The following is a 24,318-nucleotide window of genomic DNA, read 5'->3' on the forward strand; positions in this document are numbered from 1 at the left end:
TTTTGCCGTCAGTGTTGGCAATTTTGACAGTTTAATGGAAAATAAGAACAACTAAAATAAAAAGGTAGCTGGAATTGTTTGTCCAAATAAAGAGAGTGTACACATTCATATCAAAAGTAATGTTCATTAAATAGGTGTTTAAGGTAGGTAATGCTAATGTAACACTTTGGGTAAATCAGCAGAGAAAAGAATAGAACACCAGAGAGATGAGGGAGAAGGGGGGGAACAGAGGACGGAAGAAAGGTAAAACAAACTGTCAGAGCTGCCATTGCAGGCAACAAATAAAAAGCTTCCTCCAAACTCTGTCAGAGAGAAGTGTCAGATTCAGAGACTGCAGGGAAGGTATAAGCTAGAGCGAATGCCACCAGAGAGCTGCACTGTTTAACCAAACATCGGTCACATTTCTAAACCTCCTTCAAATAAATGACTGGACTATGACCCAGGGAGTTAAAATTCATTGCATAGACAGTTGCCTTTCCCATAAACATCCTGAATTAATTTGTTATCGGGTAAATAGTTTATACGATGGGCACCATAAACATATTTTGGGGGCAGACCTAGAATGAGAGCCAGACAGCACAGACACAGAGTGCTTGTAGCTAATCTGATGCATATTACACGCAAAACTACCAAGTGCTGGCTGAAATAACCCACTGCAATCAGATTGGCTGGTTCAACACATCTTCCAGGAGTAAGAGTGCATTTTTTTTTTATAAGTGCGCCTGGAAACAAAGCCGTTTACAAGGTACCAGACTGATCATATCCCATTTCTCTTCCTTTATTCTACGTTGTAAGCTACCGCTCTGGTTTCAGCATCATATACCACTAACACTTCATATGTGTTGCTGAGCGATACTTACTGGTGCCGTCAAATCTCTGCAAGATAAAAGTTTCGATTGAGGCACTCCTGCAAGAACCATATTAATAATTAGATCCGTGTGTATCTGTTTAGTTGAGTCATGAAATTACAAACAGAATATACTGTAATAATCCAGGAGTCCTTATTACTTTCCAGACAGACTACAAATAATTGTCTGCTGTTTTTAAAACAGTTCCTAAATGGCATGTAAAACGAAACATTGCATTTAGTATCTTACATGCTAGTCAGACTGCCTCTTCCTGTTTAAGTGGGTGACTCTTATGTCGCTTTTCCACTGCGTGGTACGACTCAGCTCGTTACGGCTCAGTAACAAAAGTCAAAAGTCTGGATTTGCAAGACTAAGGCCTACAGTATAAGTGAAATAAAAACAGCACCACTGGTACTCAAGCATATAGTTGAGTATATCAAATATAGAAGACTCTCAAGAGGCGTTCAGAGTAGTAACAAAAAGCTCTCTTACTGACAGCCCTCTGCCTCAGGGATACTCTTTCAGAGAACCATCTGAAACTCACACCATCACTGACATCACACAGAAGGTGTGGACACATTTGGTGAACTCTGATGTATGAGTTGGTTGAATCTAGAACACGCTACGAGAGCAGAGAAGTGAAAAACCTACTGCTCTTAAATCATCTGCTTCATACATCAAATAACTCGGGACATAAGGGAATAATTGACCCAGTGTGAAAGGAGAAACTTTAGAAAAATCTGTAATAGCGAAATAGAGCTGCAGCTGGCAGAACATGATCTATCCCATAGTATTTATTAAATTATTAGAATAGTACATTATGTATAAGGTTTTTTCACCATTATCAAGCCTGCTTGCATAACACTCTGTAACCCAAAACCCAATGACTAGGCCTATATATTTGATTTTATGATCCACAAGCATAACATCTAGTTATAACCCAATAAAATAAAATAAAACTAAACCAAAAATTGTTTATTATAGATTTCTATGGCATCATATTTGAATCTGAGGCAGTTTTCATTACCACAAATCTTCAAAGACAAGTGCTGATAATAGAAAATAAACCAGTAAGAAAAAGAATTGCATGATGCAGCTGAACAAGATCATCAATCCAAAAAAAGAAAAAAAAATTGATTATGTTGGTAAAACTCACCAAAGCAAGCAGATTTCCAAGCCACATGTCAGGCTGACTCCACGCTTTTCGTGGGTGCTGGAGCTTACAGCAAAACACAATAACCCTGTCCAAACACTGACACAAGTGCACACAGACAGTCCCTCAACAAAACCATAAACAGCTTTTTTTCCTGAAAAATGTGACAGAGTCAGGAGGTGTTTGTGGCCCATGTCAAACCGACGGAAGCATTGTCATGAAAAGAGCTGCAGACTGAAACAAAAATGCTGCTTCTTTTCCCCTTTAATTTCATTCAACATTTTTTAAGTATGTTTGCACCCTAGGACTTACTAGTGTTTTATCTAGGCTTCATATTATTTACCTGCACTGTCTTTTGAATGGATGGGCACAGAGGGCCTGTATTTTATGCTGGAGAGATGACAAATATCCTGGCTGAAGCTCAGCAAGATCCTAGTCTAAAACAAATGGCACAATTCTGCTCCAAAATGCTCAGAGCTCCACAGAGGGGGAGCCTCAGACCCAATAACCTGGTTAAGCTACATGATACTTATAAAATCCAAGTGAAAGTAAAAGTTGGTAAAAGGACCACCCCATTGTGTCAGTATTTTGTCGAACCACCCTTTGCTTTAATTACAGCCTTTAGTCTGCTGGAATATGTCTTTACTAACTTCGCACATCTAGACTTTATTTATTAATATTTGCCTACTCTGTCATTGTCATGTTGGAAAGTAAACCTACTGTCAGCAGATTTTGCTCAAGAATTTGACATCTTATAACAGGATCTTATCACTGGAAGAATGCTGTTATTTGGATGGTGGGCTGTGAAGGATTTAAATCAGACAAATGGTTTGGTGTTGAATGCCAAATCATTAAATTTAAGTCTCTTCTGTCTCAGAATCTTTAAAGTGCGTTTTGTCAAAGCTCATTCGTGACTGTATGTGGCCTTTCTTGAGGAGTGATTTGTGATTTGAAATTCTCTTTAAATTCCTGCACCTGCTTCAGAGTAAAGTAGTGTTGTTTTTTGGCGGCCTGTTTTAATTTGAGTTTAGTCTTTGTGTGAAGCTGTCCTTTTAGTTTTTATTAGTTTTTCACATTCATACCATTTTGAGTCTAGTCAAGTTTCAGTCAACTAAAAATCTGAGCATTTTAGTCTTATTTTAGTCAGAATTATCCATGAGTATTTTCATCTAGTTTTAGTTTACGAAAACTGATGACATTTAGTCAATACAATTTTTATTTTAGTCTCTTTTTAGAAATGTAATTCTATTTAACCCATTCAATACAGCACAAGTACCTAGAAGTATAGACAAATTTTCTTTTAGCCACACCCATTTCAAACAAGGTTATCTTATAATATTATTGTTACATTATAGACTCAAGAATACATCCATTCCAGACACGGAAGACGCTCTGATTTGAATTTACAACATTTATTTTACCAACCAAACATATTAGAAGTACACACACATAAATGTAAATAAATAAAAATATTATAATAAAACAGAATTTTTTTCTCCCAAAGATGAACCCCGGCTGGCCGGTCAATCTGTCTCTTTCTGTGTCAAGGCTGATTTATACTTAACGCATCTGCAAGTTCGGTTGGGTGAGTGCAGAAAATATGACATCACAGTGTTGCTGGAAGTTCGCTTTGAGTGCACGCAAACTAATTTCCACTAAAAAAAAAAAGTTTGCATAGTTTGTCCACACTTCTTCAGAGTTTCTGTAAGCCTCCTGGTCGCATCTCTGACCATTTTACTCCTGGCTCTTTCATCTAGTTTGGAGCGATGTCCTGATCAAGGGAAGGGTCTATGTTGTAACAAAAACCATCCACTTCTTAATAATAGACTTCACTGTGCTTCTAGTCATTGATAAAGCTTTTGAATTTTTTTTTTATCCCTCTCCTAACTTGTGCTTGTCCACAACTTTATCCCCGAGATCTTTTGACTGTGCCTTGCCATCCAAAGTTGACTGTTTGCTTCAGTTGCACTACTAAGGACTGAAAAGCTCCAGGAAAGCTTTTTCATGCTGAGCTAATCATGATGACCACAGCTGATCACACGTGGGTGTAAAATGGATTTGTGGTCCATTAATAAGGTGATTAGCTACACCTGATTGAGTTTACAAGTCATTTTAGGAGGGGTGGTCTTTTTTCCAACTCATTGATTCTGTTTTATAGTTCTGACTATGTTTTATGTTAGTGGTATATCTTTCACTTGGATGTTATAAGTTAATATAAGTAAATATAGCTGGATAAAACAAAAACAGTTTCTGTCTTCATTTCAGGCTTCAAAGCAACAAAATGTGATTATTTTAAAGGTCCTATGACATGAAAATTTCACTTTCTGAGGTTTTTTAAGTTTAATATGAGTTCCTCTAGCCTGTATATGGTCCCCAAGTTTCTAGAAATTTGAATCGGTGTAAATCGAGATTTTTCTATCTTTCTCTGCCTTTGAGAAAATGGAAGCTCAAACGGGCTGATCTTATATCTCCTCGTTGTGACATTGCAACGAGAATTGTTACCTCCCCTTTCTCTGCTTTGCCTGCCCAAATATTTACATATAATTCAGTCGCAATGTCAACACAGGCGACAGGCATTATAAACAGACTTTTATGATATGGATTCGACAGCACCGGCACAAACAGTGAGTAACAGTGTTCATTAATGCCTGATCTGTGATCAGTGATTTCTGATGGGTAGCTAATCATTCAAGTTCACACAGACTTTCTTTCTAAATCGTTTAATAGCTACTGTTTATGCATCAGTGAATCAAGCCAGTGACTAAACGATCAACTTCACGTTGTTTCTCTTAGTAGCATGAAACAAATCTGTTATTTAAATTGTGATTTAACTACAGAGAGCGATCAAAGAATGCTCCCTTTATTTTTCCGGAGCTGTTACACATCGCGAGTATATCTGCACACTTGCCCAAACTGCCGTTACAATGAATGACGCTGTTATGCTGCACAACGGAAATCTTACTATATTCATGTGTTTGCTGTTAGCTGTGGTGAAAGCATTTTGTGAGAAAACGTGTTGCAATAATGATGAGATCACTGAATCCACGCGATAAACAGACTCCGTCTACTCAATGCTCATCACTGCAGCCTTTCATGTGATGGGAAAAGACTGAAAAAATTATTATATAATCAACAAATCCACGATTCGTTAATCTCGACAGCTGTAATAGTATATATATATTTGAGAGGGGTTCCACATGAACGCATTTCGAATGCAAAGATGTCAGCCAATCACAACAGTTGTGGTTTACTCGGCGTCTCACAGCAGACACGCCCCTTCAAACAGAGCATTCAAGCCAGAGGGCTAATATCAGGATCTAAAAATGCTTTTTATTTCTAAATTTTAAATGTAAAAATCATACTAACAATATAAGTACACCTAAGGAAACATTAAAAAGCATTTAAAGAAAAGGAAATAATCCATGTCATGGGACCTTTTCATTTCTTTACCCACTGTATATCTAACATAATATAAATAGAAAGTATCCTCCAACATGACATGTATAATATAATATAATTGTAGACGGTTTGCAAACATAGAAATGACGAAGAAGTCTGGGTGGCGAGCAAGCACTCTTTATTGACCAAAATATAGCAAAATAAACTCCTTAGGCACACTGCCTCGTATAAACTCAAAACCAAAACAGTGCAAACACACCATCCGTGCTGCAATAGTCCATTTTCTCTCCCAGGTCTGGGAGCCGCTTAAATCCCATCTCTCCGCCAATCACTGGAATTAGAGACAAGTGTTAGTTATGCAATTGACCGCCTTGCTTTAAAGCCCACCCACCCCCACACTTTAGCCCCGCCTGACCCACAATAACATACTATAATTGTTTCTCAACTGGTGGGTCGCAATCCAAAAGTGAGTCGCAAGACCATTCTGAGTGGGTCGTGGCATGTACAGTCAATGAAACAAGATCAACTAAACAAAACGTAATTCTAAATGTTTTTTGATGCGAGACTTATTTTTAAGACGTGTGTGAAAGCTGTTGACACTTCTGTTAGATGCAGTTTAAGTAAATGGAACCTGAGAAAAAGTGATTCAGTATTTGTGGTCAGATGAGATGATGTCAGGCTTAATTTTAGTCTCATTATTTTATCATTATTTTCGTAACTTGTTTTGAAATAAAAGTCTCTCACCTCAGAAAAACAAACTATCCTGTCCTGTCAGATGTTATACTGTGCTTGTAGCGCACACTCTTCAATTGTACATGAAAATGCGGCAGCATGCTATATATCACTTCACTAAATCACAAAAGAAACTATGAGCATGCTACGTGTAAAATAAAAGTAACTTTGGATTTGGATGGGTTAAATGCAGAGCACAAATTCTAAGTATGGGTCACCATACTTGGCTGTATGTCACTTTCACTTTCACACAAAGTGGGTCGCGGGTTGATGACCATGAAATATGGGTCCTAAAGCCAAACAAGTTGAGAACCACTGTAATATTTTAAACCAGCTTTCTGTTAAACATTATATACTAAACTGTTCACTAATTATGTTAAAAGTTACCAACAAGTTTTTGTATGGAGTTTGGCCATTAGAGGAATGAATAATTCATACAAAAAGGCAGTCATCCTTTGTGGCAGACAATGCACCATTCCCTAGTGTTTGTTGAGATGTGCATTGATATCAGATTAGCCATTCAGATCAATAGTACTGCACTGCCAGGAGAGAGGGAATCACTCCTAACACATTTCCACTGACATCACCACCAATGGGATTGCAGAACACATTTTAGGGCTGGGAGTATGCAGCAGTATTAAGGACAGTCATATCCACTGAAATATCAGCATCCTGCATATTTAGGCAGGGTGTGTCTGTGCCAGTCCACCACAGAAAATACATATTTCAAGAGGCTTTTCCTAAAGATTAGCACTTATCACAGCCGTTAGGACGTGGTTAGTTTCCATAGCTAGATTACTAATGAAAAAGGTAGGGTTGATGGAGAGAAAAGAGCGAATGAGGCCACACTTGTGCTTAAAATAGTACATATGAGCAGCCAGGAGTGGTAAGTATACCAGTTATGTCCTGAATCTCTCTCTTCTACAAATTACAGGCATTCGAGAGCCCACAGAACATTCTCAAAATCTTATCGACAGCTAAAAGTGACAAACTTCCTCTCTCACTTAACATATTTGGCCATGATCTTTATCTCTTGGGCACTCAAACAAGAGGTCTGTAAGCTGGTAAACTAATAACTAGATCCATCTGTGACACAAAGCTCAAATGTCTCTTCTGGCTTCTGGTTAATCTGAGCCTAGACCTCTCACAGGGCCTCGATGCACAGTGGCCCTAATGAGAAGCATCAATCAACCCTGGCAGCGACATTTACTTACCTGTCATCTGCATGAGAGGTGGTCTTCATAGCCGTGTGCGATATTCCTACGAGTGTCCAACATTCTGAATCCATGAGCCCACCTCTATATGGAGAACACGGAGTGATAACAGGGAAATCAAGGCAGGCGGTTGAACTTCTTAATATTTTTCACCTGGGTTTGTTTCAGCAGGCAGCAGAGCATTCTAAATAAACAGCAAAACCTCGTTCTCGCCGCTGGAGTTAGCAAGTAACAGAATGAGATCCGTCTCAGTGGGGCATGTAAATCTGAGCTCTCTTAACCCTCACAGCACTGATGAGGAAGAAATCCCAGCTCAGTGTACTGACATATGGGAAGACACAGAAATGAATGGAAAGGAATAGGAGAGGAACAGGTGTCGTGTTACGCATTTTAATGGAATAGTGACTAATGTAAAATGATTTAATCGTATTAATTGTATGCTTATTGCTGATAATGACTAATCTAAAAAAAAAAAAAAAAAAACTTAATCCATAACAGCACTTAACGCAAGCTTCCTATTCCAATGAATGATTCAGGTTCCTTATTGATTCCATTAGCATTCCCCTGGTTTTCTGTTTATTGTGAGTTGGACATGAAAGTATTTGCGGTGCAGTGAGTAAATCAAGAACCACTCAAGAACAAGTTAACTGAATGATTCAAACCAGTAACTAAGAGTGCATTTGAAATTGCATACTCTCTGGGTAGGACTGCGTATCGCTTGAATTATATCGATTCTGATTCTTATTGATTCCTAGTTTCAAATCCAATAGAATGAAAAAAATGCAGACTACTTAAATGTATGTCTTTTTATTACTTTATTAACACCCAATCTTTCTCCTTCATCACTTCAATTTAATCTGACCACTGAAACTATTTCTTTTTCTGAGAGGCTGTGAATTTTGTTACAAATATCATTTAACATACAAAAACAACACAAATGACCTGCGTTGACCTCTTAGCCACCTGCCCTTAGAGAAAGCAGGAAGTGGGCAAGCGAAAGTATATTTGGTGCAAATAAAAGGAAGAGAAGCACTCACTGGTCGTGTAAAATGAAGTCAGTGTTTTCGGAGGAGATATGTCCCGTCACAGGATGCTTGAATGTCGTCGTCCTCTGGTTGTGGCTGCATCCGAGAAGAAAAGGGAGGGAAATAGGGAAAAACAACATGAGCAATCCAATATTAATCATGTTTAATTTGGCATTTCCCTACATCCTGTGTGTACTGTAGCCGTGAGAGCAACATTCAACAGGAATACACTAAGGTTGAGGAATTCTGCTGACTTTCCCGCAGGAGTGCAGAATGTGTGACAGCGCTGAGGCCTGGCCAAGTCCACTCATATTGTTTTGTTTAACACAAAGTGTTGGGCTAAGCACAAACCGCTGCAAAAATTGATTTCAATTACACAGGCTCATTCAGTGTTTTAACTAGAGTATTAAAAACATCTCACTGTCATAAGGTGTAAGAAGACAAGAGACAGGGGGCTTCTAAGGGTGAGAGGACATTACAATAACACACGTAATATGCCTGCTGTCATCAATTCAGTTATTCATTCTTTCTTCACACTGTGTGTTTGGAAAGAGTGAGAGTGGTGGTAATTTGATGAGCAAGGAGAACCCCAAGTGAGTGAATTAGGTCCTATATGAGGGGAAAAGGCTCCACCACAAGTCACTTATCTATCATCATTTCCATTATGAACCTATATTTCATAGCGACTATCTGTGGACTTAAAGCTGAGAAAAGAACAGACATAGCCATGCTTCAGGTGCTCTAGCAGTCATACAGCAAAGCCAAGATGTCCTTCACTGTAGGATAGAACAGATGTTAGAACTAAAACTAATTTAAAAAAGGCTGAAATAAAACTTACACTGAAAAAAAGTTTGTAAACACTATTTTAAAGACCAGTTCTCACTTGTTAATAGTGAATATATGTTTCCTAATCTAAAGTGTTACCGAAAGTATTAAAATGACCAAAGCTAAAACTGCAATAAATAGAAAAGCTCAACAGAAATCATAAAACAAATTTCAGTAAAACTATCATATAAAAAAAAGCCAACATAAAATGTTATTAATAGCATATAAATAATTCTATAATCACTGGTATGGACCAGGGATGGGCACGGAAATAAATGCAGTAGTAAAATGAGCAATAAAAAAATATATAATATAAAATAAAGATGACCTATTTCTGAGCCGCTGAAATCCAACTGCTATGCAAATGTGCCATTTATTTATATGTATATACAAAGTTCTGTCATGAAACTCTGGATGGCGCATAATGACATCATTATTCACATGGCACAGCTGATTGGCTCTTTTTGTATCTGCAGCCAATGAGCTTGCTTCTCAACATTCACATACTTGCTAGTGCTTGCTGTAGCACTTGCAACGCTTCAGAAATCCACCTCCTGGGCTCGCCATTTAATTATTTCAATGTTCTTAGCTTCAAGGAACTGCTTTATCCATTTTGCATTGTGAAGGGTCATTATCTTGCATGAAAATTGCAGGCTGCTTGGGAGATGCTCCAAGGGAAGGAGGTTGCTGAACATTTTCATTCACTTTGACATGTAGCTGAATAAGAGGCCCAACTCCTGCTGCACAAAACATCCCCCAAACCATGACACTTTTTCCTCCACCTTTCTCTTCTTTACTCACTCGGGTTTCAGTCTTTCCCCAGTTTAATGCCAAACAAAATGTTTCATGCACATATTGTCGGTATTATGCAGTCATTGATTATTAGTATATCTCTAGCACGTGCGTTCAGATCAGGATTGCCAGATTTTCAAAGCAAAACCTGTCCAATAACTTCTCAAAACTATCCTAATTGCGTTTTGTTACGGGCGATAAAAAGAAATTTATTTGGCGGGGTTCCCTTGGTAAAATTACCATTTTAGGGGCCTAACATCACGTTATTTGTATTGGGGTCGCTTTCATGTAACCGCGGACATGAAAAACAACCGCAGACTTGGCAACACTGTTTGACCTTTACTACACAGAGCCGTAGTTCACAGAACATCCACAGAAAATCCACACAAAATCGATTTAAAATCAGAGGCGATCTTTGTCTATTTTGAAAGCGATTTTGTGTAGCTTGTCGATGGACTATGGCTCTGTGTAGTAAATGCTGCTCCACGTGAACCAGTGTTGCCAAGTCCGCCAAAAACGTGTATTTAACCCCTGGACACAATTTTTATCGGGGAACCTCCTGGAAATGCGATTGGGCTAGTTTTGAGAAGCAAGCGGGCAGGATTTGTTTTGAAAACCTGGCAATCCTGGTTTTTTGCACAGCCCTAATTCCCATCAGACCCAAATAAATGAAACTTGCTCTCATCAGTAAAGTGAACTTTGGACCAGTTCTCCCTCTCCACACAATATGCTCCTCAGCAAAGGTGAGCTTAGCCTTTTGATTCTTTCTGCTGATGAGTGGCTTGGTCACTGCAGAGCATGCTTTCAGTATGATTTCTCTTAAACGTGCCAAGACAGATCCATACCCTGTTCAGCACTGAAAGTAAAACTAGTGATGCACTTGTCTTACGTGGATGACTAGCCTTTTTGGAGAACTTGAATGAGTATTGTGGTAAAGCAGCAATATTTCAGAAATCTATGTGTGCACTAGAGTAAAATGGCTGCCCACTGTTACAAGTGTGTGCGTTCACTACTCACTGCTGTGTGTGTGTGCACTTGGATTGGTTAAATGTAGAGCACAAATTCTGATTATGGGACACCATTCTTGGCAACATGTCACAACAATGGCATAATACTTGAAACTTCTTTGTTATTCTTGATCTCTGTGAGGACTTCCTAAATGGTCTTGTATATTTATTAATTACATGATCTTATGGTCATTAAGAGAGAGCAGAAAATTTCAGGTATACATACAAGGCAAGCAACACTGAACAGAAGATAAATTAATTTTTCCTCAATGAAGTCTAAAGAGAGGACAGGAAATTATATGAGCTGGACTCTAACCTTTGCTGCCTGCATGGGAAACAGCTCAGAATGCTCAACCCTCTACACAAAACATTAACAGCAAGTGATCTATATCACAAGATATATGAAACATCCCCCCACAAACAGCCTCTTAAAAGCCTTTCTTCCATGGTGGTGGCACATTCACTATGACAAGAAAGCATAGGCATGCGCCTTTCACGGTACACTGTTAGATTTAACAGGGTGTGAAAAAATGCTTATGAGCCTCTGCGAAACATGTCACCATACACCCCCAGTGTCACAACATTGTCAAGTTCATTCTTCAGTGAACAATCATACCACAGGATTCCGAGGTCCAAACATCCTCATAAGATCAGATTCAGCTGAATGCAAACATGTCTTCAAACACTACAACACGCTTTGATCTCTAATTGAACATTTAGTGCATCAGCAAACTCTGCTGAATAAAAGCTTTTCAGTGGCTGCATGAAAGAACACTTGACATTAAAAGCATGTAGTACAAAGCCTTCAGTACAACAATGGTTTTATCCATGTTCTCGCAGCCTGATCCAGCTCCTGAATAAACACTATCCTAAGGTCAATTCTAACTGCTAACTCATCTGTAAAATTAATGTGTCATGATCAATATCATCACAACAAAACCACATAAAAAATCAATGCAAGCAAAATATACAATGGAATTCAGTAACACTATCAAAAACAAAACACAACAAAAAACTAGGCTAAGTAAACATTAGCAAATAATGTTTGCTACACACACACACACACACACAAACACAGACACATATAATCACATCAGAATGAGAAAGGTAGCCTATATGCAACTTTTCATCTCATAATTCAGACTTAAGTTGTCAGAGTTGCAAGACATCTTGGCAGATGCAAACTTTTAATTGCTTCCATAGTCCATACTATTGACAACATTATAAACATTATATAACATTAAAAACTCTTCACATCGTGACACAATTAACCATTATTTTAGATCACCAAAAACAACAAAACCGAATTAAGTGCTGATTATCTGAGAAGTCATCAAGCTCTAGGTCACAAAACAAACCATACCTGAAATCTTTACAAAAATGCTGATTCACACAAGGTACTGTACCTCGCTCAGTCGTCATCAGCCTGGCAGGCACAGACTGGGGCACCTTCCTGCAATGGGCTACAAAAACAAAAGCACATTTCCTCTTTCACTAGCTTTGTTCCGAAAGCATCATGCCATGTGCTTTGCTAAACTACATCGGCTCTATGAAATAGTTGAACTATTTTCCACTGTTAATTAGTAATCAGCATTATTTAGCTATTGTGTTCTCATCATATTACTTCCGAACTATTTGCTACAGAATTCCCTGCATTAGAGGATAAACAGAATCCCAAACAATAGTGTTGTTTGTTGAGCCATGATGCAGGCAGCATATTACATTATAAATGATGGTTATGAATTAACTCTTGTTCCTGTTAAGACTGCTGCTTTGTCTAAATTCTAGAGACAAGAAAAATGGCATTGCATATGATTAATAGGACACACTAGAGTAAGATGTGTCAACACCTTATCTATGCATTATATATATATATATATATATATATATATATATATATATATATATATATATATATATATATATATATATATATATATATATAGTTTTCATATATTGTCCCATAACCATACATTTATTTAGACAACATTAAACAAACATTATGCCTAGTATTACAGAAACCACAAGTAACCACAAGCAAGTATGCTGACAGAAAGAAGTTGTGTAGTGTGAATCTGGCCTGTTGATATTCGGCAGATTACAGTCCACATATTACCTCACCTCTCCACTCCCCTTGTACTATGACTGCTCTTGTCTGTTGGATGAACATATCATCTGGCATCTCACAAGAACTGAACAGGCAATTGTGAAACCAAAACAACACATTATTTAACAAAACTGCTGATAACAGTACAGCTACACAAAAGATACCCAGATTTCTCCTAGTACTGCATATTCATATTGCAGAAAGAAACTCCACTGGCACTGCACTGCATCAACAACTTTAAGGGACCTGTCAATGTCTTGTTATATTTAAGGTCTGTATATAGAAAGAGTTTTAGAGGAAGACTTTCAAAAGGAAGAATTTCAAAATCATTGTCTGTTGTCTAAGTTGGAATAGTTTATATGTTCATCTGGTTTGATGGTCCAAGAGTATACACATTTTAAAAAATTAAGATTTTTTTATTGGCATATAGCTCCGTTGAACCTTTCCACCCCATAAAACTCCCTTTATAATAAAAAAAAAAAATTTTCTTCAGAATAAAATGTTCTTTCCAATAAGACAAATAACAGTAACTCTTATAAACAGCAATAGCAAAAATAACAGCACTTAAAATCCAGAACTCTCCTTGTGGCGCAGTGTGTAATCTTCATATATATATATATATATATATATATATATATATATAGTTCATATTATCATGGTACAGTATTTTCTCAGCTGTAAAATTACTTTCCTAAACAAGCCGCTAAACAGTGATTACATTTAAAAACACACACACACACACACACACACACACACATTTCTATTCTTTAATATTGAGAACGATTTTTAAAACTTTATCTTTCTTGTTATCTTTCTAGTTATTGTGCTTGGTGTGAACGGGCCTTAACACTTCTCAGTATCAGAGTTTAAATGGCGTTCTATTCTAGACACATCAATGGTACTATACTAGAGAAACAGAGTACAATCACTATTACACTATTTAAACAAAGTTTTAGATTTCTAAATCAACTTCATCTTCAACTCTTCATCTTATGCAGAGCATTCTGTCTTTAAATTGTCTCACCGGCAAGGGAACAGTAGATCATCTACTTCATCCTGGGCACATTCTGGGTTTGTCCTCTGAAACAGTTGCAGGATGAGAGATTCACTCAGATGCGAAAGTTGATATCCTGCTGACGTGAAGTGGGCAAAGCTCTCCTACCTCCACGAGTTCTCCTGAGAACAGCCTGCCAGAAGTGTCACTCACAACAAAGTATTTGACGGCCGTTCAGAGTTCAGACTATTTCATGACCAGAACCGAGCTCAGCTACACAGCTTATCCAATCTATCCCTCTTCTCTCCAACTTCCCCTCTCTTTCTCTCTCTCTAACTCCCACTCTCTCTCTCACTCTCTAACTCCCACCCTATCTGTCTCTTGTTTGGCCCATTAATGAGGATGTCAGTGGGCAGAAAACTAAATTGGGAGGAAGTGTTTCTCTCCCAAAATAAATTTCTCTAAGCTTTATAACCCAAAACCGACCTGGTTCTATTGCACTAGCCTGTTGCCCTCCCAGAAAGCATCTCGTTTCTATCGTATTGGCAGATATTCCATGGCAAATCACAGAGCTGATTGTTTCGAGAATTTACTCTGCAAAAATGACTGACAATTGGAGGAAAAAACCCTGATGATTTGACAACGTCACTGCAAAAATCGAAATTTTACAGTAAATTTGACCATTTTCGAAACCTACAGAGGAATGTGTTTCATCTCTGTTAACCAAAACTTTGTTCTGAGTCAAGGCACACACCACTACACCTGCGACAGACTCTCTACGACAGGATGTTTGCCACATATCAACCCACTCGCCAGACTGTGGTCTGTAAACACCAGTAGGTTAGCTCACAAGAGATAAAGCATGAGGTATGCAGACCAGGAAAGCATGTGTTATTTACACAGCTCGAAAGCAAATACTGAATCACATACCCCCCAAAAAAACCTTCAGCTAAACGGAAACAATGGCCTTTACAGCATTTCCAATTACCTTTGCACATTTAACATAGATTTAAAATGCATTTGGATGACAAACTATGAGTTTGCTTTGATTGCTTTGTACTTACTTAAAAAAATGTCCTGTTCCTGTGGCTCAGTGGTAGAGCATTGCATTAGCAATGTAAAAGATCATGGGTTCAATTCCCAGGGAACACACATACTGGTAAAAAAAATCAAATGTATAGCCTGAATACACTGTAAGTCGCTTTGGATAAAAGCGTCTGATAAATGTAAATGTAAAATGGTGCAACAAAAGTTCAGAATAAAATAAAGCCTTAGTCAGCAGGAAAAATAAGCATTTACGCAACTTTGTACAAGGTACATCACATTAAGCATGCATTTGACTAAGAAATACACTCTGTATTATATTAATCTATAGCTATGAACATTATATATCTTAGTCAGGAGGAGAGACTGAGGAAGAACAGATCAATTGTACGAGGAAAGCATTGTGGGATTTGGTTACTCAGCCTAGCAATTATTTAACTGTGCCGTTTTCAGAACAGAAATTGTCCAATTGTAATTCATTTATTCAGCAGGGATATATGATTCAGGTTTTATATAATGTGTTCAAAAAAACTTTTTACAGAGTTCTGGATAGGCTATGGAGGAGTCACAAATATATATAAAAAAAAAAAAATATATATATATATATATATATATATATATATATATATATATATATATATATATATATAAGTATTACAATGGAGCTATCAATGCCAAGCCAATGTCATGAGTTTGTTGAGTAATATAAGTCACTTAGGATAAGAGCATCTGCCAAATACAAATGTAAAAATGTTAATACAAAATATATAAAACAGACCTTTCTTCTACACAATCTCTACTCATCATTTTTTTTGAGTATTTTGAGTCTAACCAGCAACAGTGAATGCTCTTCTCCTGTTGGTGGCATCAAGCACCTGTCTTTGAACACACTGACCACCCTTTCAATGAAAGCCCCTTATCTGCTGCTGGGTGCCATCATGATCCCGGCCCTAGTAAAGAGTTGCTTCAGTGTGCCATCACTGTAGTGCGAAAGAAAACAATCCTTCCATTCTGGCTACCTCAAGCTTCCATGATACAAAGGACAGTTTTCCAATATAAGGACATTTGGAATTTAAAAGACCTCACAGGCCCAAACAAGCCTTGGTACAGGGGATTCAGACTTTAAAGAACATTGACAGAGCCCACCCTGTTTATTACACAGCACATTTCAAAGGATAGCCCCCAACATTGAAGAGCACCCCAGCAGAAAGCTAATTAGAGCGGAGTGAAAGGACCTGAACAACGAATGAGAGATTTAGTGTACCACAAACACAAATACTGTTGTTCGCCCCGCCGGGTTGCTCACAGGCTCAGCTGCAGTACCCAGTTCTCCGTGTAGCGCGACGGACTCATGATGATGTACTAAACGACAAGCAGCGAGTGTGAAGAGACACTTAAAAGGGAACAAATGCCAAGACATAATTACTAATATGATTAAATGGATTTCCTACACAAACAAACAGTGAAAGCCAGTACAACTACCCCATCATAATTTATGAAATATCAAAACTCTAATTATGCAGAAAATAAACCCACATGTTTTTGCTGTAACCCATTTGATTTCAGACGAAACGGATTAAACTGAAAATCCGATCCGGCGTTTTGCTCGCTAACAGAGTATTACCATGACAACATTTGCTCAGATGAACTCCTTCGGATTTAAAAGCCCCCGGAAAAGCTCGTTCCAGAGCGCCTGGAGGGAAAACTAAGGAAAAGTCTTCAAAGTTTGAGCACAGCTAACAAAACACAAGTTGAACCCTTGGCCTTGAAACAGTCTACATCCTTGTTTATGAGACAGAGCTTCCTATGAGGTCAGCACTTCAGGTAGGTCTTTTAATAGCCTAATTTTAAAAAGCCCATTGAACACCTTGTTATTAGTCGGCAAAAAAAAAGTCTTAGTTCAATAACTTCTGATCAATACACCCTCAGCTCTATACACACTCCCTTTGTCCATATACAGAGATCTTCACGATGGCCTGAGGGAAAAGATGCGCCAGTAGGAATACAGCAGCATCAGCACTTCCATCACTTCACTGGCACAAAATTAGCCTGCTAATAAATATTTATAAAGATCTATTTCACAGCAATTTATCACAGAAATAGCTGTTTTACGGCCACCCAGACAGTCACAATGAAATGATTTTTTAAAAGGCACTTAGAAGATCAATGGTGACAGCAATTTGTGTTGGGTGCATAAAAAAAAAAAAAAAAAAAAAAAAAAGATCTATAGAAAGTTCTTCAAAATGAGGGGAAACAATTAGTGAAACACACCCAAACCTGCATTATCTAAATCCTGAACAGTGCTGGGTTCATTAAGAAACTGTAAATCTGTGGCAACCCCAACAACCGCCTGCAACACAGCCTCCTGAATTCTGCTCAGCTTCAAACTGCCAGGAAACTTTAGCTCCACTTCTAAAACATTGATTCGTATTAGCTAACAGCTCATGTCTCAGCTCATTCAGAGGCATAACATTAACAAAAACATAACATGCAGCTTTTATGGCTGTCCTAACACATGGAGATGAGATCTAATGACAGGAGAGACAGAATGAGATGGACATGACAGGTTTTGATAAGTAAATCAGAAACAAACTAATGTAACCGACAGATGCCTTGTCTAGGTTTAGTACCTCAGCATCTGCAGTAATAGCTGCAGGATAGGAGTGATGTGCCCCGAGACTGCAGCAGAGCAGCAGCACATACTTTTGGAATATCTTGGCAACATTTACATTGTAAATAGAGAAAAACATCTTAGAATAATCAAATAACACAACAGCATACTAAATCACTAATGTCATTATAGTGGTGACTATTCAAAATCATTAGCTATTCCAAGCCCTGCAGAAACTATTTGTTTTTGGAATAAGATGCTTGTGATACTGGGTTTATATGCCTTCCTTTGGGACCACAACTACTCATGGTTGATAACAATGCACAATATTTTTGTCTTCTTTCCCTTTCCATGGCTTGTTGCCTATTCCATGGTGTGAATACTTAACTATTACTGTGCACATTTCTTATCATTATCAATGTTGAAAATAGTTGTTCTGTTTAATATTTTATGTGTAAACTAGTTCATTTTTTTTTCAGAATTATTAGAAAAAAAGCATTTATTTGAAATAAAAATCTTTTGTAACATTAGAAATGTTTTACCTTCACTTTTCATTCGTTCCCTGGTGAACAAAAGTATTCATTCTTAAAAAAAAAAAAAAAGATTCTTAAGGACCCCAAACTTTTGAATGGAAGTTAAACTAGGGATGCCCCAATTATCAATATAATAGCGAACCGTTCAATATGCGCTTGTGACCTTTTTTTATATAATATATATATTTTTTTTATAATTTTGATGGACACGAAGAGGAGAAAATACTGTAGCAAGCAGAGTGAGCTCACTGTGATGCACAACATCTAGGAAGACAATCCTAAAAACTGAATTGAGGGTGGGGGTTATATGAATATATCACTGAGGGGAACTTACCAGTATTTTCTTTTCATCTTGCTTGAGTATAATGATTATACTATTTAAGTAGTATTTATAAGCAAAGTGCTGTTTGTGTACATTTGTAACCAAGAAAAAAAAGTGTACCATAAGTGCCACCTGCTGTCAGAGAGTGAATCTGTGTTCTCATGCAGCCCGTCTGCTGCTTTTGTTTTGTGCAGAGATGTTTTAAGCAGCATCATTTCACAAAGCTAAAGTTGGACCATTCTGGTTTTTTGCTTCAAATTTTTAAATTCTACCATCTAATTTAAAAGAAAAACTGCTACATGTGAGGAGCATCTTTGTTTGTTATACAATAAAAATACAATATATCATATGCTCATTCTAAGCGCAAGCATATCTGCCTCTTTAAATTCTTGAGCTCATTATAGCAGGATTGCTTCTGATTGGGTGTCAAATGTTATTTTTATCATTTTTCAGCTGAAAAGAAAAATTGTTCTGAAAGTGATTCCAACGATATTGTTTCTCTGTGCCTTTATCGTTATAGCTGTGGTGTGGACTCTGCTAGTCTTTAATACTGGGAATGATTTTAGAACAATAACTTTATTGTTATCGTGTCAACATGCCTTAACTGTATTGTTCCATCCCTAGTTTACACACATTCATCACAAAGGTGTTAGCACGAGGACAAGCTTCTTCTAAACTGCATTATCTGAGATCGAATAAGGCACCCAATCTTGATTAGGTACTGTTAGTAAGTATGTTTTGGAATTGAGAGATCGTGGCATTCAGTGATCTGACGCAGCTAACCAGTAATGACAGAGTGTCATTTATCACAGTAATAAGGAAGTGATTGGTCTGTAGTCTTAGACAGCCCCAGGCACCACATCACCACTGTCATCCAAATGAGGCAGTCATAGAGCAAATTTGGAAATGCTGATGCTGATGATTATAATGCGGCAGATTAAATTCACAGGTGCTTAAAAAAAAGAGAGGAAAAAAAAATCAGATTCTATTAAAACACTCAGGCTCATTTTTCTTTTTAAATAAGACTGTTCCTCCAAAATCCAGGTAATCAACATCAATAAGATTAAATGAATGACTCAGCATCAGGAATATGCACAACAATATGATAAAGAACATACAAAAATTAAAAGGAGGCATTTTTTTTCCAACTCAAAATATCTGGAAATCTTGATCTACAGTATCACTTTGGGACAAAATATCCAGAAAAACCACACTGGATGAAGTCACCATAAACACAAGCAGCCAAATAATGCACACTGTATTACTCTACCCCTCTTTTAAATTGGACTGAACTGACTCTTATGAAAAAGTAATAAACCCTGAACAAATATGCACTAACCAAGAAGTCTATCCTCATCTTTTACATTATTATAGCTGTCAGATGTGGGTTTCATGTTATCAAATGGATATGTAAAACACTGCTTTTGTCATCAGAGCATGTGACTGCCTCAGAATTCTTGGGATCAGCGATAATGACCTGCCAGTGACCTGAGTACATTTTATGAGATTAAGTTGCAATACAATACCAATATCATGCAATACCATCTTTCTGACTGACAGAGTGAAAATGAGACAAAGATATTAGACAATACATTGTCAGCAGGGTGCTGAAGAGGAAAATGTTGCAGTGGCATAAACATATTCCTGTGGCCTCCACACAGTCAACATCAGAGCAGCCCTGAGAATATCTGTAGCAAGGACACAGACTCAATCTTTGCAGGAGGGCAGAGTCATACAGGAAATATACATTCCTCTCAGGACACACTCTTCCTCCTAATAAGAGCCGTCAACTGCCTATCCAGAAAGCACACAGAGAATGCTAACAGTGTACTTTAACATCACATCACGTCTTTTTTTAGGACATTATGTAGGTCATAAAAGGTAAATATACATTGTTCAAAAGACTGGGTCAGTAAGAAGAAATTCATTATTTTATTAAGGAAGGAAGCATTTAATTGGCCAAAAGTGACAGGAAAGACACTATTCATGTTACAAAAATTCAATTTCAAATAAATGCTGTTCTTTTGAAATTTTTATTCGGATAAAAAAATTATCATGGTACGCAGCACAACATTGATAACAATAAGAAATGTTTTTGATCACCAAATCAGCATATTAGAATGATTTCTGAATTTCTGAGTAATGGCTTCAGAAATCAGAAAAAGTTTGTTCATTAAATATTAGTAAATATAAAAAGAATCATTAAATTGTAAATATTTCACAATATTAGTGTTTTACTGCAAATCTAATCAAATAAATACAGCCTTGCTGAGAATAAAAATAGGCCTATTTATTTCACAAACATTTATAAAACAACTCTGCAGCTGACAGTGATATAAAAACAAAACAAAAAAACAAGGGAAACTTCTCAACTATTTCAGAGTCAAACACAAGGGAAAATTCAAGCTAAAGAAGAGTAACCAAAGGACAAAATCAGAGCACATGAAGAATATATTCCCCATTTCTAATTTCTTAGGTGAAGACATCAGATGAAGGCACTAAATGATCTGTGTTTCTGTAACTTCAAACATCTTGTAATCTCAAGCGCTTTGCTTCTGAAAAGCTCCTCTTTACGGTTTTCAGCTCATCTCTTTAGATTAGAAATGTTCGGTCATCTCGGTGCTATTTTCAGGACGCTCTGCAGTTGAGGTTTCTACAAGCAATGGCTTCAGTTCAGCCAAACACTTAAAAGCATTTATAACTGATCATTCCCTTCCAAATGTAAGCAGAATTGTCGCAATGTTAGACTCCACGTTGCAATAAAACAGATTTACAACAGGCTGAATACAGCATTGGCATCAGAGCCAGTGTTCAACCATGCTATTTGCCAAAAACAGTAACCATGGGAACACCAGTGTCTTACCCAAAATGACCATTTAGACGGTGACCTCTTAGTTGTGGCTTTTAAAACAAGTTATTACTTCCTATTGGCCAAGTAAATGGGCCATTAGATTTTCAAGTATTAGCAACGATGCCTTAAACAACCAATAACCACCTGGAAGAAGGGGGAAAAATGCAAAAATCCTGGTTTTCCTCCATCTAGGGACAACCGTACTAAACAAACCCTTGATAAAATGCATGTATATGCTGCATGTAACAACAGGACTTTGTTCTTGAACTATTGCACATCGCAGTCCATCAGACACTGACGCTATTAGACTGAACACCCAATGTGGAAGCAGAAGAAAGTGTTTAAATGCAAATATTCCAGCCTCAAAGAACAAGCATTTAGATTTAGACCAGAGATGAAACGGATAATCCAGATGTGAACATATGTGGATTTATATGTCATAAAACTGCTAACTTATTAAACCTTTTTCCTCATGAGGACAGCTGGTGGATCCACAATGTAGGCAAACTCTGAGCCACACACACACACACACACATATACAAACACTCACCACATATGTTCACATCTGGATTATCTGTTTCATCTCTGGTCTAAATCTAAAGCTTTGGAGGGAATGAACATAATCCGGACAGAAACCCTTCCAACTTTCTGAATCTTAACTAGGTCTAGAAACATTTTGTTATACTGTTGACATTAAAAATGCTCCTACAGCAATACCCACTCCACATAAGACCAAAACAATCCATCATGTATAAGGAGATGCAGCTCGCTCTCCATGTTCTCTACAGTGGATAATAAATAATCACTGAGCTCAAATGGAACTGACACTAACAAGTCAATTAAAAAAAAAAAAATCAATATATTGCCAACTCAATATAATGCCAGACACACGGTATTACAGTCTAATGTTTGAAGTCACTAAGACTTTCTAAATAGTCTGGTTTCCAGTTAGAGATTTTGGATTTTCAGCATTTGGAAACAGGTTCACCTACATTGACTGCATTTACATGAACTAAAGAGCTGCAGTCTGACATCTCCTGCTGTGTAGGGCCAGAGATGAGCTGTAAACCAGACACGGATGGGCCCTTAAGGACCGAGACACAGAGACAAAGAAAGCTGGCTGATGTCAGACGCATTATTCATTTCAGTGAGGGTTCTCTGTGTTCCCTACAACTCCTCAAATAAAAACAGAAAAAGAGAAAGAGCCCACCCATGCAGACGGGTCCTTTATCTTAATTATGAAAATTAAAGACGTATTGCTCTGCCACTAGACAAAAGCAGCAGAATTGCAAAACAATGACCGTTTTCAAATGGTGTCCTTAAATCCCCATCTGCCATTGGTCACACAAACAAATAGTCCAGCCCAAAACTCACACCATTAGTTCAGCCAACATTACAAAATTATTAAACATATATAGAATAGCTGATAGCAGAGTCACAAATTATAGGAAAATATTTCAATTTTACCTCACACACGAGTTTAGTTTTTTTTTTTAACAGTGCAGCCCTACATCCAATTCGTATAAAACTGTGTTTTCCCTTTAGACATGAATTGGCAACTCTGGTAACAAGACTTGTTTCACTTCACACTAAACTCCACCTAGTACATGATGTAGCCAATGTGGTTATGAAACATTCATCCAGGATTACTAAAAAACAATGACCATGTGGGCTGATTCCATAATAATTCTGGTCTGTATTTCATAAAAATGTATAATAATAATAATTTAGCATGTTTCATCTCAAGTGTAGAAAGGAGAGATGAGAGAGACATAACAATGGCAAAAGAAAAGTGCCAAGGGACTGTAAAAACAACAAAACATTCACAATCCTATTTAGTTTCAGTTTAGTTTAAGTCAAAACTGTGACACAGACACAACAAACTGAGCCCCATACAAACCAATCCAGCTACAAGACTGCTAGTCTGGTTTTAAAGCACATAGATATGTATCAGGCTTGAGAACACTCTACCCGTACAGAAAATCAGCTCTGAATAAAAACAGCACCGATCAGATAAGGACAGGGACACTGCAGAAAGGTCAGTTAGTGGAATGTTTGGCCTGAAGGGTGTCTGATAATTACAATGTAACAGTCTAGAACAAGAAGTGATGAGTACATAACAGTCTCTGATGGCAGGATCTCGCACACGTTTATGGTGTGTGTTTTTTAAAATATCAGGCATATATAAACCAAGCACACCTTTGATATATCAGAATACAATCAGGACGAAAAATATTTGGTCATTTTGGGATTATCAGCCATGTGCCCACTAAACTGATTAGCATATCTTCCAAAAGATAAAATCAGGTGACTCAGATTTTTTTAAATTTAGTATCAAATGTTTTTTTTTTTTTTTTTTTTTTTTTTTTTACTTTTGTCAACTTTTTAGTGAATATCAATGACATGTAGATTAAATAAAATATTTCCTGCAAAAAAAATTCAATTAGTATATAAGATTATTAGCATATGTATATACCTATTAGCATTTTAGCATTATAGCATTTTTCCTGCTTGATTCTAACTATATACCGTCTCCAGCTTTGTTTTTTACAGTACTCTCTATTCAGAATGAGTTGTGATCAGCTATTAAAAGGATCCTCAGGGATCAGTGCCACTTTTTCCATATTCTCCGTTTACACTACAGTGAGGAAGTAAGACATGCTCTCCTCCAGAAGAACCCTTTCAAACACACACCATTAACTAAACCTGTGCTTCATTAGTTAAGAGGGCAAATATAGAACTCACGTCTGAAATGTTGGTGAAGATAATATTAATAAGTAACTACAGGAGATTATTACTTTAACAAGTGAAGCTGTAAATGTAAGTAGCCAATCTGATGAACAGACATGAACGTGACAAAT

General features: G+C 37.3%; 1 protein-coding gene across 4 annotated transcripts in view; it reads right to left on the reverse strand.

Annotated features, from left to right (window-relative positions):
- LOC113052029 (pleckstrin homology domain-containing family A member 7-like) overlaps window positions 1-24,318 on the reverse strand; it is a 79,807-nt gene that overhangs the window by 32,122 nt on the left and 23,367 nt on the right. For all 4 annotated transcript variants that reach the window (XM_026216272.1, XM_026216276.1, XM_026216274.1 and 1 more), the window contains exon 4: window positions 8,384-8,467. In XM_026216272.1, the coding sequence (XP_026072057.1) occupies window positions 8,384-8,467 (84 nt within the window). The remainder of the gene's footprint in view (window positions 1-8,383; window positions 8,468-24,318) is intronic.

Source organism: Carassius auratus, chromosome 32 (genome assembly GCF_003368295.1).
Source record: "Carassius auratus strain Wakin chromosome 32, ASM336829v1, whole genome shotgun sequence".
Taxonomy (NCBI): domain Eukaryota; kingdom Metazoa; phylum Chordata; class Actinopteri; order Cypriniformes; family Cyprinidae; genus Carassius; species Carassius auratus.